Below are 17,638 nucleotides of genomic sequence, written 5' to 3'. Positions count from 1 at the left end.
GAGGACGGGCTTGAGAGGGAAAATAAATCAGCCGTAATCAAATGGCGGAACAAACTCGACGGGCTGAATGGCCTGATTGTGCTCCTATGTCTTATGATCTTATGGTCTCAATTATTTTTACATATTTGTGTTAAATAAGTTTCAGATTAACTACTGTGAGGTTTTTTTAAATTAGCTTGTCAAAACATTTCCAAACGTCACAATACTGTGTGACTCAGCCAATAGCACTGACACATTATAATCATTATTCGGGGTGATTTTTAACTCCAAACCTTACAGCCAGAAAGGCAATATCACAGACAGGCATACTAAAAAAAACAAGGTCGTTGTCAAAAAGCATAATCCGAAACATAACGCCAATTGCTATAAAACAATTCAGACTGTCAGAGCTAAACTCGATTCATTTTCTTTACAGCCTATTGACGCTGTTAAAATTGTCAGCCCGATCGAATACCAAAGTGCTTGTCCCATAAAGAGTTTACAAACTATTAAGCAACTCCAGTGAAAGGAGGAAACGGCGACTCAAGGTACCCAAGGGGGAGACTTTATTCTCACATTGCATAATTAGGCAACTCTTTAAAAAGAAGTTCTAAGTTTTGTTGGTGGCTGGTTTGTATGGGACGAGGCGTGCGGCGGCATTGGCAGCTAGTGTCCCTCTGGTACCTCAGCGGCTGTAGCGGGTCAATACTCACTGCGGCGTCTCCAGGGTGTGCATGGTGAACACAGAAGAGGCGCGAAGTCAAGCCTTCAGTCTTGTTTCTTTTGAGAGCAAGCTCGTGCCCCTGCAAGCTTTTTAAAAATCCGACTTTTAGGGTGGGAGGAGCCTAATGTTCCGACTGCAAAAAAAAATCCCCTCAAGTTGCACAATCGATATTTCAGGGAGCTGTTTAGATCCTGTGCGCGAATATTTTCTTGGCCCGCGCGTGTGTGGCGGTGCCGCGCGGGGCGAGAGAGAGAGAGAGAGAAAAAAGCATCTTATTTCAGCGAAAATGACTCAGAAAACCCATTCTCTCCCACAACCGTGGGATAATTTAAAGAAATGGATGTGAAGCAGAACCGCTTTTGGAGGAGAGGCGCTCGTAGCCGAAGCTGAACGTCCGGTCCTGGAACAATCGGGGAGTCGGCGGAGAGATCTCGCCTCGGATCCCGCTTGCATGCCTCCAGATCGCGGGAGGGGATCCTCTGTGACTCTAACCACCCTTCTCAACCATCAGAGATTACGCACACCGCATACTTGTAGATCCCTCCGAATAAACTGGAGGGGAGGGGGGGGGGGGACCCTCCATTTTAGCTCCCCGTCGTCATTCAAGACAGTCCCTACTCCCTCCCCAGTACAATCATAGACAGTATCCAGGGGTCAACAAGCACACACACCCACTCCACTTGGTGCCAAACCATTGCCAGGGAAGGATTCTTGGCTCAAGTCATTGAGCGTCATTGTGTCTGGCGTCGGATCCACCAGAGGATAAAGGCGCCGACCAAAGCTGATGAGATTCAGATTCATGTACTTATCACAGGTACATCGAGACATAGTGGTGACAGGGTGGAGATAGGCCCCTACCAAAGGAGGTGTGAAGGACTCCCTTCCTCTCCTAGCCTGCTGCTCTCCCTTGGGCAAGGGGTGGCATCTGCTTGGCCAGGGCCAGGTATAAAGCCATGGGAGGAGTGGTGGATGGTCCTGTGAGCAGCTGGTGCACATCACAACAGCTGCTTATGCGACCACCGACGCCAGGTAGACAATCCCTGATAATGGCTGGGGGGGGGAGGGGTCACCCTGCCCAGAAGAAGGCAATGGCAAACTACTTCTGTGGGGAAAAAATTTGCCAAGAACAATCGTGGTCACCACAGCGCTGGATGAATGAACAAACATCAAAACATACAGTGGGATGTGTCTCATTTGCATTAACAACCAACACAACCTGAGGGTGCGCTGGGGACAGCCCACGAGTGTTGCTGCCACACCTTCTGGCACCAACATCACGTGCCCCCCATGTGGAGCAGACAACACAACAACAACAACAACAACAACACACAAACAAAACAACAGCAGAACAAGCTTCTTTCCCGCCCTCACTCACACTCCAACCCCAGGAGGGAGCCCCTCCAGGCCCCCAGTCTTTGGCCCCGGCCTCTCAGACTGGCAGGCATCAGGCCTCAGGCTAAACCCGGACTTTCATCTTCAGACCTCGACCCCAGGGGTTGCCAGTCGCAGGAGTTTGACTTTTGGACCTCGACCCTCGGTCTTGCTTGACCCCTGACCCCGATAATCATTTAATCATCTTCACCCACCACCCCCCCCCGACTCAAAGCCACCAATCTGATGATTACTCAAATGCGAATGTTTAGATTGAAACGTACGGTGGCTTGCGTCAACGACCAATACAACCTAAAGATTTGTTGGGGGGCAGCCAGCAAGGGTCGCCTCTCATATTCCGGCGCCAACATGGCGTGCTCCCACAATGCTCGGCGGAACAACACAGGACACAACAAACAACAAGAGCAAAACAAGCCACTTTCCTCCCTCTCACCCACCCACACACACACAGATAGTCCCTCCAGTTCCCGATGAGCCTTTTCTTCCAACAGCCAGAGCTGCAATGATCCACTAATTCAACAAACATTTAATCCAAGCCACTCACATCTGAATTTCACCCACATCCCAATCTCAATCCAATGGGAAGTATTCCAACAATCCACAAAGTCCTTCCTTTATCCAATTCCCTACAGAAACAACTTCAAGCAAGTCTGACACCTTCTCTAGTCCAACAACTCCTCCAACCTATAACGCCAACTTGTCCATTGGCCTGCATTCCAGTGACTCATGGATAGAAGATTCCAGAATCCAAAGCCTCACTAATCCGAGAGTCACCATTCCACTGATCAACCAATCCCGATGTGCTCCTAAACCATGGATGTCTGAGGCCCGAATCCATTGAAATCTGACCGTTGGTGGGAAAAAGTGGTCGGGTCACTTGAGGCCTGAAGGTGGAAGCTGTAATTTTGTGAGTCCCGGAATCGGTACCCAGACGTCGGTGAAGCCAAGAAGCCAAAGCCGATGGTCCAAGTCCAGAGCACAAGGTAGAAAGCCAGAAGGGTTGAAGACCCTCGTATGCAAGCCCATTGGTAGAGACCCGAAGATCAAGACTGCAAGTCGGGGTCAGAGACTGGAGGTTGGAGATTCAATATCTGTGGGGAAGATCTAACAGGATTAATAATAAACCCTTTTCTTCAACCCTTTACCTTTTCAACCTATCCCCTCCCAGCTTCTTACTTCACCTCCCCTCCCCCACCCATCCACTAACCTCCTTCACTAGTCTCACCTCTCACCTGTCCTTTCCCCTCCCCATACCTTTTTATTCTGACTTCTGTCCTCCTTCCTTTCCAGTCCTGATGAAGGATCTCTGTCCAAAAATGTCTGCTGTTTATTCTCCTCCATAGATGCTGCCTGACCTGTTGAGATCCTCCAGCAATTTGTGTGTGTTGCTCTGGATTTCCAGCATCTGAAGAATCTCTTGTGCTTGCAATCACTATACTTAGCTCCTTCTGTTTACAGGGGCAACACACAAGATGCTGGAGGAACTCAGCAGGTCAGGCTGCATCTAGGGAGGGGAATAATCGGACTACGTTTCAGGCCGAGACCCCTCAGCAGGATGGGAAAGGAAGTGGGGGGGGGGGGGAAGCCAGAGTAAGAAGGTAGTGGCAGGGGGAGGAGTACAAGCTGGCAGGTGATAGGTGAGACCGGGTGAGGGGAAGGTGGGTGAAGTAGTAAGCTGGGAGATGATAGGTCAAAGAGATAAAGGGCTGAAGAAGAAGGAATCTGATAGGAGAGGGGAGCAGACCATGGGAGAAAGGACACCAAAGGGAGGTGACGGTCAAGTGAGGAGAAGTGAAGGAATGAGAGGAGAACTAGAATGGAGAATGGAAAAGAGAGAGGAAGGAGGGGAAAGAAATGACCAGAAGTCAGTGATTGTATATTCATTTATTTTCTAAGTTTTTATTTAGTGGTACAGCATGGTAACAGGCTTCTGGTCCAGTGAGTCCCCACCACCTAATTACACCCATGTGAGCCATTAACCTACCAGCCGTACATCTTTAGAATGTGGAGCACCTGAAGGAAACAGGGGGCCTGTTAAAGTAGATTATTGAAATGTATTAACAATCAGATTCCGGGTTTGGTATCCCCTTTTCTACCTGATGCAGGCACACAGTATTCAAAGACCAGTAAAGAATTCCAGAGGAACATCTATAACCAGACAGTGGTTGGAATGTGGAACTCACTACCAGGTGGAGTGGCTGAGTCCAACAGAGGAAGCTCAGTAAAGAACGTAACGCCGAGGTTTTATAAGTCAGACTGTAGTTGGAGTATTGTGCCCTGACGAAGGGTCTCGGCCCGAAACGTCAACAGTGCTTCTCCCTATAGATGCTGCCTGGCCTGCTGCGTTCCACCAGCATTTTGTGTGTGTTGTTTGGAGTATTGTGAGCAGTTTTGGGCCCCTTGATGTGCTGGCATTGGAGAGGGTCCAGAGGAGGTTCACGTAAACAATCCCGGGAATGCAAGGCTTAATGTATGAAGAGAATTCGATGGCTCTTGGCCTGGACTCACTGGGGTTTAGAAGAAAGAGGGGGCATCTCATTGAATATTGAAAGATCGCTAGAGTGGACATGGAGAGGATGTCTCTTACGGTGGGGGACGGGGGGGGTCAGGGACCAGAGTACAAGGATATCACTTTGGAGCAATGATAGGGAGGAATTCCTTCAGCTAGAGAGTGGTGAATCTGTGGAATTCATTGCCACAGACAGACCCAAGTCATTGGGTGTATTTAAAGCGATGGTTGATAGGCTCTTGATTAGTCAGGGTGTCAAAGGTTACAGGGAGAAGACAGGAGAATGGAGTTGAAAGGGATAATAAATCAGCCATGATGGAATGGCGAAGCAAACTCAGTGGACCAAATCCTGCTCCAATGAGAAGAGATTATTGAGAAGAAGAACTATCATGTCCTGGTGAAGCGGTTGGACCAAGTAGAAGGCGGCCTGCGTGGACAGCGAAGTCTGACATGACTCTGCAGAACTCTCTTCACTGAGTGGGCACTCTGGACTCACTGGCCTGGTGATGGTCAGGTTCAGCTCCATTTTTCACATGTACGTGGAAACAGACAGTAAAATGCGTCGTTGGCACTAACAACCAACACACCTAAGGATGATATGGGGCAGACCACAAGTGTCGGTACCAACAGAGCAGGCTCATAATGCTCAGCAGAGCAGGACAGAACACAACAAGCAATGAAACAATAACAGGAAAGTAAGCTCCTTTTCTCCCTCCCATCTGCACACAAGCGAACAGTCACCGATCTCCAGGACAGGCCTTCAGGCCTCCAGGCCTCCGGCTCCAGCTTCCAGGTCAAACCTCCAGCCAGGACAGTCCTCCGGGCCTCCGATCGAGCTTGGGACTTCGATCTTCAGAATCGACCCCCAGACTAGCTGAAGGAGGGACCTCGAACTCCAGGCTTGAACGCTGGGCTCGCTGACTGATAGCGCTTCGTGCCTCCCGCCCACACGGACATCTGATCTGGAGACCCACCGACTTGGGACAGCCCAACATTCGTGGATGTCTTGAGTCACCCGATCCGTCGCTAGCCTTCAAGGAGAGAGCGGAGGTCTGGTTCCCCGATGTCCTTCGTACCCATGTCCACATCCCTGGACTTCGAGTGCAGAGCATAGGAACCAATAGCATTCTCTATGTTATTAACTTTATCGAATTGAATTGAATTTCAGTTTATTGTCATTTAGAAACTACAAATGCAATGCAGTTTAAAAATTCCTCCAGAATGTTATCACAAAAGCACACGACAAAACAGACTACACCAGAAACATCTACATAACGTCTGCCAATCCCGAAATCCAGAGTCCGGAGAGGCTGCTGCATATTAATATCGCGCTACCATCTTGATGCATTCCCCGGAAAGGAGCTCCAAACCCACCAGACAAAACAAGACTACCCAGACACACCAAGTCAGGAGACCAACTCTACCACCCAACAAACCAAAAACTAAAGCTACAAGACCTACACAAAACCACATAGTTACATATAGTTACAACAGTGCAAACAATACCATAATTGATTAAAAAAACAGACCATGGGCACAGTAAAAATAGTCCAAAGATGTTAAAAGACTATAAGTTCGAAAGAAACCACCACACAGTTCCCACAAGCCCTCAGGGTCCCGATAGACTCGTCATCCCACGCAGGCGGCAGAAGGGAATACCCCTGCTATGGACTTTCACAGCACCACCGGACTCAGCCTCGCAGACACAGCATGTAGTGAAAGCGCCCCGACTGCAGCAGACTCCGAGTCCGTCGAACCTCCGAGCCTCCGTCCATCCCCTCTGGCACAGCCTCTCCGAGCACCATCCTCTGCCGAGCGCACTACGACGCCCCCACCACCGGCCTCCGACAACGCGACCCCGAGGACTGGGTACCTGCTCTTCTCAGCAGAGACCAGGACCTCACAGCAGCAGCAGCAATGAAGAAGGCCTTCCTGGAGATTTCCAGATGTTCCTCCGTGCTCCCACGTCCGTTTTTCATCAGATTAGGATTGTCAAGTCAAGTCAAGTCAAGTCACTTTTATTGTCATTTCGACCATAACTGTTGGTACAGTACATAGTAAAAATGAGATAACATTTCTTCAGGACCATGGTGTTACATGACTCATTACAAAAACTAGACTGAACTACGTAAAAAACAACACAGAAAAAAACTACACTAGACTACAGACCTACCCAGGACTGCATAAAGTCACAAAACAGTGCAGGCATTACAATAAATAATAAACAGGACAATAGGGCAGTAAGATGTCAGTCCAGGCTCTGGGTATTGAGGATTATGATAGCTTGGGGGAAGAAACTGTTACATAGTCTGGTCGTGAGAGCCCGAATTCTTCAGAGCCTTTTCCCAGACAGCAGGAGGGAGAAGAGTTTGTATGAGGGGTGTGTGGGGTCCTTCATAATGCTGTTTGCTTTGCAGATGCAGCGTGTAGTGTGAATGTCCGTGATGGCGGGAAGAGAGACCCCGATGATCTTCTCAGCTGACCTCACTATCCGCTGCAGGATCTTGTGATCTGAGACGGTGCAATTTCCAAACCAGGCAGTGATGCAGCTGCTCAGGATGCTCTCAATACAACCCTTGTAGAATGTGATGAGGATGGGGGGTGGGAGACGGACTTTGCTCAGCCTTCGCAGAAAGTAGAGACACTGCTGGGCTTTCTTTGCTATGGAGCTGGTGTTGAGGGACCAGCTGAGATTCTCCGTCAGGTGAACACCAAGAAATTTGGTGCTGTTAACGATCTCTACCGAGATCATTAAGATGCACGTAGGATGCACGGTACCCCGCTTAACAGATATCAACTCTGGGGAGTTTATGGAATGAAATGCCATTGGTTGCAAAGTTTTGATGCATATTTCTCCTAAATCCTTCCTATTTTGTAATGTTCCATTTATAACATCTGATTAAACTTCCTCTATCCCTTTTGTTCCATGAATTGACCAAAACCACCGACTTGTTCTATTGTCTTGTGGGGAAGGTTGATGTCTAGGTCAGTGTCAGAGGCTGGAGACTAATGTCAGGGCAACAGGTAGGAGGTACTGTGGCTGCAGGTGAGCCTTGAGATGCCTCGGAGCAGGCCAGGGAGGGCGAGCAGCCAGAGGTCATGGCCCATATTGGTACCAATGACATAGGCAGGAAGAGGGATGAGATGTTAGAACACTGAACATTATATCACAGTACAGGCCCTTCAGCCCACAATATTGTGCTGACCTTTTAACCTGCTCTAAGATCAACTTAACCCTTTCCTCCTACTAGCCCTCCATTTTTCTATCATCCATGTGCCTACGTAAGAGTTTCTTAAATGCCCCTAACGTATCTGCCTCTACCATCACCCCTGACAGGGCATTCCATTCTCTGAGTGAAAACCCCCTTAAACTTTCCTCCGATCATCTTAAAATTATGCCCCCTCATGCAAGCTCGGGTAAAGCGGTCTTCTCTCGGTGGCTCAGCCAAGAGGAGTGTTTATCAAGGCAGAGCCCTACGGAAATCAGGAGAAAGGAGAAAAGGAGCCGATCCCAGCAAGATCGGTCTTTTAGGGTTGCGCAGGTGTGGAAAGCGTCGGTGTCACCTCGGTTGTAAATACAAGGAGCATGGCTCAGGTGGAGCGGCCATTGTGGGAGTGTGCCGGTGACAGAGTGTGAAGGCTTCGGCTCACCAGGCTTCGGCGTGAACAGGCGGAGACGCAGTTAAGAAGAGGCAAGCCTTTTTATTTTGGGGATAGGGCAGTCAGGATGGGATGCTCCTCTTGTTGGATTTGGGATACCTAACGGTTTCCCTGATGACTACGTCTGCAGGAAGTGCAGCCAACTGCAGCGCCTGACCCAGTGGTCAAGGAGTTGGAGCTGGAGTTGGACGCACTCAGGATCATTTGGGGGGGTCAGAGATATTATAGATGAGACTTTTGAAGAGGTGGTCACACCCAGAGTACAGGCTTTGGACAGTAGATGGGAGATTACCAGGACAGATACGGGGATTAAAAAGTCAGCACAGGGTTCCCCCTCGGCAGCAAGTAAACCCCTTTGGATACCGCTGGGGAAGGGGGGAATGACTCGTCAGATCACAGCAGCAGCTGCCAGGCTGGAGGTGCTCTGGCTCGACAGGGAAGCGTAAAGTCAGGCAATGCGGTAGTTATAGGGGACTCAGTAGTTAGAGGGACAGAATGGAGATTCTGTAGCCGGAAAAGAGACACCAGGATGGTGTGTTGCCTCCCAGGTGCTAGGCTCCAGGATGTGTCTGTAGAATATTTTCAAGGGGGAAGGGAAGCAGCCAGAGGCTGCGGTGCATTTCAGCAACAATGACGTCGGCAGAAAACGGAAAGAGGCCCTACGCAGTGAGCATACAGAGGCAGGAAAGAGGCTGAAGAAAGAGACCTCCAAGGTAGTAATCTCTGGATTACTCCCAGTGCCACAGGCGAGTGCAGATAGGAATGGGATGATCGCACGGGGGAATGCGTGACTGCGGAGATGGTGCGGGGGGGACAGGGTTTCAAGTTCTCGGACCATTGGAACCTTTTCTGGGGAAGGGACGATCTGTACAGGAGGGACAGGCTGCAACAGAACTGGAGGGGGAACCAACATCCTGGCCTGGAGGTTCACTGATGCCACTTGGGAGGGTTTAAACTAGTTTTGCAGGAGGCTGGGAACTGGAGCACCAGGTCAATAAGGGGAGGATTGGACTGGAAGGTAGATGCCAAGGGAAGTATTGAAAGGTAAAACTGAAATTACAGGTATGATGGATCAGATAGTTTGAAGAGTGTATAGTTTGAAGCTAGGAGTATTATGGGTAGAGGGGATGGAACTATGGTGTTGCGGTCATTACTGAAACTGGTTGAGAGAGGGGCAGGAATGGGTGATTAATTAACAGGTTTTTGACGTTTTAGAAACTATAGAGGAGGAGGCAGAAGAGGGGATGGAGTTGTTCAGGGATAATATCACAGGTGCACTCAGAAGAGACATAATGGACACTGTCCATTTGGGTGGAACTCAGGAGTAGGAAGGGTGCAATCACACTGATGGGATTGAACTACAGACCCTCCAAGAGCCACCAGTTCATTGAGGAACAGATATGTAATTAGATTAAGGAAATGTGTAAAAATAATAGGGTTGATGTCATGGGGGATTTCAACTTCCCTTAATTCAACTGGGACCTTCTTAGTGTAAGGGGTTCAGATGGGCCAGAATTTATTAAGTGTATCCAGGAAGGTTTCTTAAATCAATATGTGGACAGTCCGATGAGAGGAGGGGCCGTACTGGACCTGGTGTTGAGTAGTGAGCCTGGCCAGGAGACTGACCTGTCAGTGGGTGAGCAGTTAGGGTGCAGATACTACAACTCCTTAACTTCCAGGATAGTATAGAGAAGGGTAGGTCTGGTCCTACCGGGAGAGTTTTAAGTTGGAGTAGTTGAAATTATGAGGGCATTAGGCAGGAACTAAGAAGTGTTAATTGGGAACACCTTTTCTCTGGCAAGTCCACATCAGACATGTGGAGGGTGTTTAAAGATCAATTGCACAGAGTGCAGGAAAGGTGTGTTCCTGTTAGAAGGAAAGAGAGGGATGGAAAAATAAGACAACCTTGGATGTCCAGAGAGGTGATGAATTTGGTCATGAAGGAAAAGTATGTAAAGCTTTGGAAGTCGGGATCAAACGAAACACATGAGTATAAAGAACTCAGAAAAGAACTCAAGAAGGGCATTAGGAAAGTCAGGAGGGGTCATGAAAAGTCCTTGGGAAGTAGGATTAAGGTGAATCCCAAGGCATTCTATACATACATCAAGAGCAAGAGGATAAGTAGGGAGTGGGTGGAACCACTCAAGGATAAAGTGGGGAATATTTGCTTGGCTGCAGAGAATGTGAGTGAGGTACTTAATGAGTACTTTGCTTCAGTATTTACCAAGGAAAAGGACCAGGGGGTCAGTGCTGAGGGTATAAATATGTTAGGGCATTTAGAGGTCAAAGAGGAGGAAGTGTTGGGCCTTCTAAAGAGCATTAAAGTGGATCAGACCCCAGGGATTTGCCCCAGGTTATTGAAGGAGGCAAGAGATGAGATTGCTAGGGCCTTGACCAGATCTTCCTATCCTCGGTAGGCACAGGTGAGGTCCCGGAGGACTGTTAAGTGGCTAATGTTGTACCTCTATTTAAGAAGGGAACAATGGAAAATCCTGGGAACTATTGACCAGTGAGTCTCAGGTCAGTTGTATGAAAATTGCTGGAGAAAATTCTTGGGAATAGGACATATGAGCATCTGGAAACCCATGGCCTAATTAGGGAGAGCCGGCATGGCTTTGCGCGTGGCAGGTTGTGTCTTACCAACTTGACTGAATCTTTTGACACGGTGATGAGAGAGATTGATGAGGAAAGGGAAGTGGATGTTGTCTACGTGGATTTTAGTAAGGCGTTTGACAAAGTCCCTCATGGGAGGCTAATCCAGAAGATTTAATGCATGGGATCTACTGCAAATTGGCTGTTTGGATTCAGAACAGGTTTGCACATAGAAGACAAAGGGTAGTGGATGAAGGGACTTGTTCAGGCTGGAGGTCTGTAATTAGTGGAGTTCCGCAGGGACCTCTGCTGTTTGTGACGTATATAAATGAGCTGGATGAACATGTAGATGTGTGGGTTAGTAAATTTGTGGATGATACCAAGATTGGTGAAGTTGTGAATAGTTTAGAAAGCTGACAAAGAATACAGCACAATATAGATCAGATGCAGATATGGGCCGAGAAATGGCAGATGGAGTTTAACCCAGATAAATGTCAGATGTTGCACCTTGGTAGGGAAAATGCAAGGAGACTGTCTCCTGTTCAGGGCAAGACTCTAAACAGTGTTGCTGAGCAGAGAGATCTTGGAATCCAAGTTCATAGCTCCTTGAAAGTGGCTACACAGGTCGATAAGGTGGTTAGGAAGGCTTATGGAATGTTTGCTTTTATTAGTTGAGGCACGAGTTCAAAAGTCAGGAGGTTATGTTGCAACTTTACAAAACTCTGATTAGGTCACATCTGGAGTATTGTGTACAGTTCTGGTCGCCCCGCAGTAGGAAGGATGTTGAGGCTTTGGAGAGGGAGCAGAAAAGGTTTACTAGGATGTTGCCTGGTTTAGAGGGCATGTGCTATCATGAGAGGCTGGACAAACTTGGGTTGTTTTCTCTGGAGCGACGGAGTCTGAGGGAAGATCTGATAGAGGTTTACAAGATGATGAGAGGCATAGATAGAGTGGATAGAGAAAATTGTTTCCCAGGGTTGAAATGTCTAATACCAGAGGGCGTGCATTGAAGGTGAGAGGGGGTAGGTTCAAAGGGGATGTACGGGGTAAGTTTTTTACTCAGAGAGGGGTAGATGCTTGGAATGTGTTGCCTGGTATGGTGGTAGAGGCAAACACAATAGAGGATCCCAAGAAATGTTTGGATAGACACATGGATATAAGGAGGATGGAGGGATTTGGACATGATGTAGGTAGGAGGGATTAGTGTTTGGGTGTTTTGGATTTGCCTTTTAGTTGGAGCAGTACAACACTGTGGGCCGAATGGCCTATTCCTGTGTTGTACTCTTGATGTTCTACACTCGTTTTAACCATTTCTGACATGGGCAAAGCCTCCGGGTGTCCACCCAATCCATGCCTCTGAGAATGTACGTGGCATAGTTTGCAGACGACACCAAAATCGGTGGATGGTGAATATGCCGTCTCTAAGGTTCCAACAGGACCTCCTGGGAAAGTGGCCAAAGGAACGACAGATGGAATTTCAACTGAAGCAAGTGTTAAGTGGGGCATTTTGGTAAGTTAAACCATGGCAGGACTTACTCAGTAAATGGCAGGTGTTGGTTCAGCAGGTAGAATTATCTTTCATGTTTAGTTTTCTGATGCTTGCTTGTATTTTTATTTATTTATTTATTTATTGAGCTACTGCATGGAATAGGCCCTCCCTGTCCTTCGTCCACGCTCCCAGCAATCCTCCAATTTAACCCTAGCCTAATCACAGGACAATTTACAAAGACCAACCCGTGTGTCTTTGGAGGAGCCAGGGGAACCCGGAGGAAACCCACGTTGTCATGTGGGGGACACACTAACTCCTTTATTCACCTGTACGCCTGTAATACCTCAGTGAATTTTTCAGTAATTACGGTGCAGTTGCTTCCGTACTTTTCTAGAAACTTCTTAGTTTTCATTCGCAGGTGTGACACAACTTAATTCAGGATATTTTATAGGTTAATTGCTATCGGTGGAATTTTGTTATTTCAAACCTGAATATGATACGACCACAACTGGGTGCTCCTCTTTAACGCTTGTTTCAATTTACTCACAAGCCCGGCTAGCTCAGTCGGTAGAGCATGAGACTCTTAATCTCAGGGTCGTGGGTTTGAGCCCCACGTTGGGTGCTCCTCTTTAACGCTTGTTTCAATTTACTCACCTCCCATGATTCTCCACCTTCCCCCTAGCCCATTTCCCTCCAACCTATCACTTCCTAGCTCTCTACTTTGTCCCTTCCCCCACTTCTTATTCCCCCTCGACCATCCCATGTTACTTCACTCCTGATGAAGGGTTTCGGCCCGAAACGTCCTCACTACCTCCTCCCATAGATGCTGTCTGGCCTGCTGAGTTCTGCCAGCATTTTGTGTTTTTATTTATTTCCAGCATCTGCAGATTCACTCGTGTTACTTTTTAGTCTGGCCTTTTTCTTTGTTCTCTTGACGCTTGTTCTTTTTGCTCTTGTAACTTTTAATTAAACACCCATAGGCAACAAATTTGGAGTGGCGTGGTATCGTAGAGGCTAGCGCAATGCTTTACAGCACCAGCATCCCAGGTTCAATTCCCACTGCGGCCTGTAAGGAGTTTGTACGTTTCCCCGTGACCACGTGGGTTTCCTCTGGGTGCTCCAGTTTCCTCCCACAGTCCAAAGACGTACCGGTTGGTAGGTTAATCGGTCGTTGTAAATTCTCCTGTGATTCGGCTAGGGTTAAATCAGAATCAGAACCAGGTTTATTATCACCAGCATGTGACGTGAAATTTGTTACTTAGCAGCAGCAGTTCAATGCAATACATAATCTAGCAAAGAGAGAAAAAATAATAATGATGAATAAAATAAAACAATAATAAATAAACAATAAATTACGTATATTGAATAGATTTTTAAAAATGTACAAAAACAGAAATAATGTATATTAAAAAAGTGAGGCAGTGTCCGAAGCTTCAATGTCAATTTAGGAATCGGATGGCAGAGGGGATGAAGCTGTTCCTGAATCGCTGAGTGTGTGCCTTCAGGCTTCTGTACCTCCTACCTGATGGTAACATTGAGAAAAGGGCATGCCTTGTGTGCTGGAGATCCTTAATAATGGACACTGCCTTTCTGAGTCACTGCTCCCTAAAGATGTCCTGGGTACTTTGTAGGCTAGTACCCAAGATGGAGCTGACTAGATTTGCAACCTTCTGCAGCTTCTTTCGGTCCCGTGCAGTAGCCCCTCCATACCAGACAGTGATGCATAGCGGGAGATTGCTAGGCAGCACGGCTCGAAAGGCCAAAATAGCCTATTCTGCATGATACCTCAATAACATTTTACAACTCATTCTTGACTTCTGAAGCTTCAGGATCCAACATGGGGCCCTGGGGAGTGTTGTTGGATGGAGACCGAGGTGTACAAGTATATAATTCCCTGGAGGTGGTAAGACAAGTAAATGAGGGTGTTGAAGAAAACACGTAGCACGTTGGGCTTCACCAGTCAGCCCTGAGTACAAGAGTCCGGATATCGTGTTAAAACAGAACAGAATAGAACTTTATTGTCATTGCTCAAGACAACGAGAATGCAGTTTTACTCCAGTCCATGCAAAAACAGGTATCTACAATGCATTTAGTATGGTTAAATTTATTTTAAAATCCCATATTTACATGCAACACATAACTTTGATAACCCATATCACTCAAAGGCCATTAGCAGACTGGGGTGTAGCATTATTCAGCTGCACCACAGACCTCGGGACAAAGCTGTTTTTCAGTCTTACTGTCTTGGTTGTCTCTCAAAGTCCAACCCTAAGTCCCCGTCGAGAGAGGTGGAAACGGGTAAGACTGAAAACAGGGCTCTGGCGGAGCTGTACAGGCCAGTCTCCCCTGTGCAGTGCACACAATGGATGGCATAAACATTGACGAACTCCAACCAGACCATCGACTTTCGACGATGGAGACGGGAGGCCCTCAATGGGAGCCAAGGGCCCAAGAAGAAGAAGAAGGGCACAGTCCTGGCTAAGATATTTCTGCACAGTTGTAAAAGCAGAAGGTGTATAGGAATGGGGGAGTTTTCAAGGGGATCTGAGGGGTAAATTTTCCACACTAAGACCACCTAGAATGAGCTGCTAGAGGAGGTGGTGGAGACAGGCGCAGACCCCAAAATCCGCTCCCCCTGCTGAAAATAAAATAGCGACACTAGCTTCAAAACCCCTTCCCCGTCATTATTTTTATCTGCAGGGGTGGGAGGAGTTTGGTGATATTGTCACTTTTTTTTCAGTGGGGGCAGGGAGTTTTGGGGACTGTGAGTTTTGTCTCTTTACTTTTTCATGCTGGTCTTTCATGAGCTCCATGGTCTTTCCTGGCTATCTGGAGAAAACCAATATCAGAGTTGCATTGTACACCATACTTTGACAATAAAATGAACCTCTGTACTTTGAACGGGAAGGATATAAAAGAGGCTTTGGGACAGGTTCGTGAAGGATACGGAATTGATGCCGGCAAGTGGGCTAGCACTGATGTGGTTGGACAAATGTCTCATTTCTTAGCTAAACAACTCTATGGGTCTAATACAGACAATTTTAATTCTGATTTCCATTCCTGTTCCGACATCTCAGACCATGGCCTCCTCTTGTACCGAAACGAGGCTACCCTCGGGCTGGATGAGCACCACCTTACAATGGTGCTAGAGTGTTTGCAAACCCTGTAGAATTTCTCTATTTCTACATAAGTATGACCTAAAATGTGATCAGATCTTCACGTAAGTCCTAAAGCTAGACAAAGAGAACCCAATTAAATAAATAACACTAAAAACATTGTACTTGTTCATTTATTTATTGAGAAAAATGATCCAATATTACATGCATTTGTTGGAAGAAGTATGTGAACCTTTGCTTTCAGTAACTGGTGTGACACCCTTCTACAGCAATAACTTCAACCAAATCTTTCCGATAACTGTTGATCAGTCCCACACATCAGCTTGGAGGAATTTTAGGCTATTCCTCCTTACAAAACTGCTTTAACTCGGGGATGTTGGTGGGCTTCCTTGCGTGCACTGCTTGCTTCAGGCCCTTCCACAACATTCCTATAGGATTAAGGTCAGGACTTTGACTCAGCCATTCCAAAACACAAATTTTCTTCTTTTTAAACTATTCTGTTGTTGATTTACTTGTCTTTCAGATCATTCTCTTGTGGCATCATCCAACTTCTATTAAGCTTCAGGTGCGGACTGCTACCCTGACATTCTCCTGCAAAATGTCTTGATACAATTTTTGAACTCATCGTTCCGTCAACGATTGCAAGCTGTCCAGTCCCTGAAGCAGCAAAGCAGCCCCAAACCATGATGCTCCTTCCATCGTGCTTCACAGTTGGGATGAGGTTTTGGTGTTGGTGTGCAGTGCCCTTTTACCTCCAGATATAGCAATGTGAGTTTCTGCCAAAAATAGTCAGTTTCTGTCTCATTTGTCCACAGGACATTGCCCCAGAAGTGTTGTGGAACATGCAGGTGGTCTTTTGCAAACTTGAAACGTGCAGCAATGTTTTTCGGAGAGCAGTGGTTTCCTCCGCGGTGTCCTTCCACGAACACCATTCTTGTTCAGTGTTTTTCTTATATGAACAGAGACTTTAGCACGTTCTAGAGATTTCTGCAAAAGGTTTGCTGTGACCCTTGGGTTCGTTTTCACCTCCTTCAGCTTTACACATTGTGCTCTTGGTGTGATCTTTGCAGGATGTCCACTCCTACCTAGGGAGAGTAGCAACACTACTAAATTTCCTCCATTTTGTAGACAATTTCTGTTACTGGGGACTGATGAACACTCAGGTTTTTAAAAACGTTTTTGTAGTTTTTCCAGTGTCATGCATCTCTACAATTCTTCTAAAGTCCTCTGCAAGTTGTTTTGATTGAGACACGGTGCACATAAACAGATCTTTCTTGAGAAAAGCAGGCTGTGTCAGTAACCTGACTTTACGTGTCTTTTTTTATAGGGCAGGGCACCTCTACAACCCACACCTCCAATCTCATCTCATTCATCGGAACACCTGACTCCAAGTAGCTTTTGTAGAAGGCATTATCCCAGAGGTTCACATACTTCTTCCAACAAATACATGTAATATCGGATCATTTTTCTCAATAAATAAATGAACAAGTATCATTTTTGTTTGTGTTATTTATTTGATTGGGTTCTCTTTTTCGAGTTTTAGGACTTACATGAAGATTTAGTCACATCTTAGGTCATTTTTATGTATAATTAGAGAAGATTATACTGGGCTCACTAACTTTCTAGCACCACTGTGTATTTCATTTGGGTAGCCTCCAACCTGATGGCATGAATATCGATGTCTCCTTCCTGTAAAAAAAAATTCCCTCTACCTCCCCTCTTCTTCTCTTCCCCACTCTGGCCTCTCATCTCTTATCACCTGCCTACCACCTCCTCCTGGGTCCTCTCCTTCTTCCCTTTCTCCTATGGTTCACTCTTCTCTCTAATCAGATTCCTTCCTCTTCAGCCTTATACCTTTCCTACCTGCCTGGCTACACCTATCACCTTCCAGCTATCCGCCTTCCCCTCCCCCCAGCTTTTTATTCTGGCGTCTCCTCCCTTCCTTTCCAGTCCTGAATAAGGGTCTCGGCCCGAAACTCTGACTGTTTGTTTATTTCCAAAGATGCTGCCTGACCTGAGTTCCTCCAACATTGTGTGTGTGTGTGTGTGTTGCTTTGGATTTCCAGCATCTGCAGAATCTCTTACTCTAATATTTTCCTTTTGAGTCTTTAACATACTCGGGAGGCAATTTGAAACCAGGTTGTCGTTTTGGGTGTTCAGCAGTTTGCTCACAGCCA

General features: G+C 46.9%; 1 protein-coding gene, 1 long non-coding RNA gene and 1 other non-coding gene across 3 annotated transcripts in view; 2 read left to right on the top strand and 1 right to left on the bottom strand.

The window, feature by feature from the left end:
- LOC140719286 (transcription factor Spi-B-like) overlaps positions 1 to 823 on the bottom strand; it is a 39,782-nt gene extending 38,959 nt beyond the window's left edge. Inside the window, exon 1 of the mRNA XM_073033809.1 lies at positions 693 to 823. Coding sequence (XP_072889910.1) covers positions 693 to 715 — 23 coding nt within the window. The 5' untranslated portion in view covers positions 716 to 823. The remainder of the gene's footprint in view (positions 1 to 692) is intronic.
- A 12,071-nt stretch (positions 824 to 12,894) lies between these two features.
- trnak-cuu (transfer RNA lysine (anticodon CUU)) lies at positions 12,895 to 12,967 on the top strand. The gene has a single exon. It is a non-coding gene; the product is annotated as a tRNA-Lys (tRNA).
- A 3,149-nt stretch (positions 12,968 to 16,116) lies between these two features.
- LOC140719161 (uncharacterized) lies at positions 16,117 to 16,952 on the top strand. Its single transcript, XR_012096869.1, has 2 exons — positions 16,117 to 16,229; positions 16,789 to 16,952. It is a non-coding gene; the product is annotated as an uncharacterized lncRNA (long non-coding RNA).
- The last annotated feature ends 686 nt before the right edge of the window (positions 16,953 to 17,638 follow it).

This window comes from Hemitrygon akajei, chromosome 31 (assembly GCF_048418815.1).
Source record: "Hemitrygon akajei chromosome 31, sHemAka1.3, whole genome shotgun sequence".
Classification (NCBI taxonomy): Eukaryota; Metazoa; Chordata; class Chondrichthyes; order Myliobatiformes; family Dasyatidae; genus Hemitrygon; species Hemitrygon akajei.
Note: the sequence above shows the minus strand (reverse complement) of the source record. Positions and strands in the feature narration are given on the sequence as shown.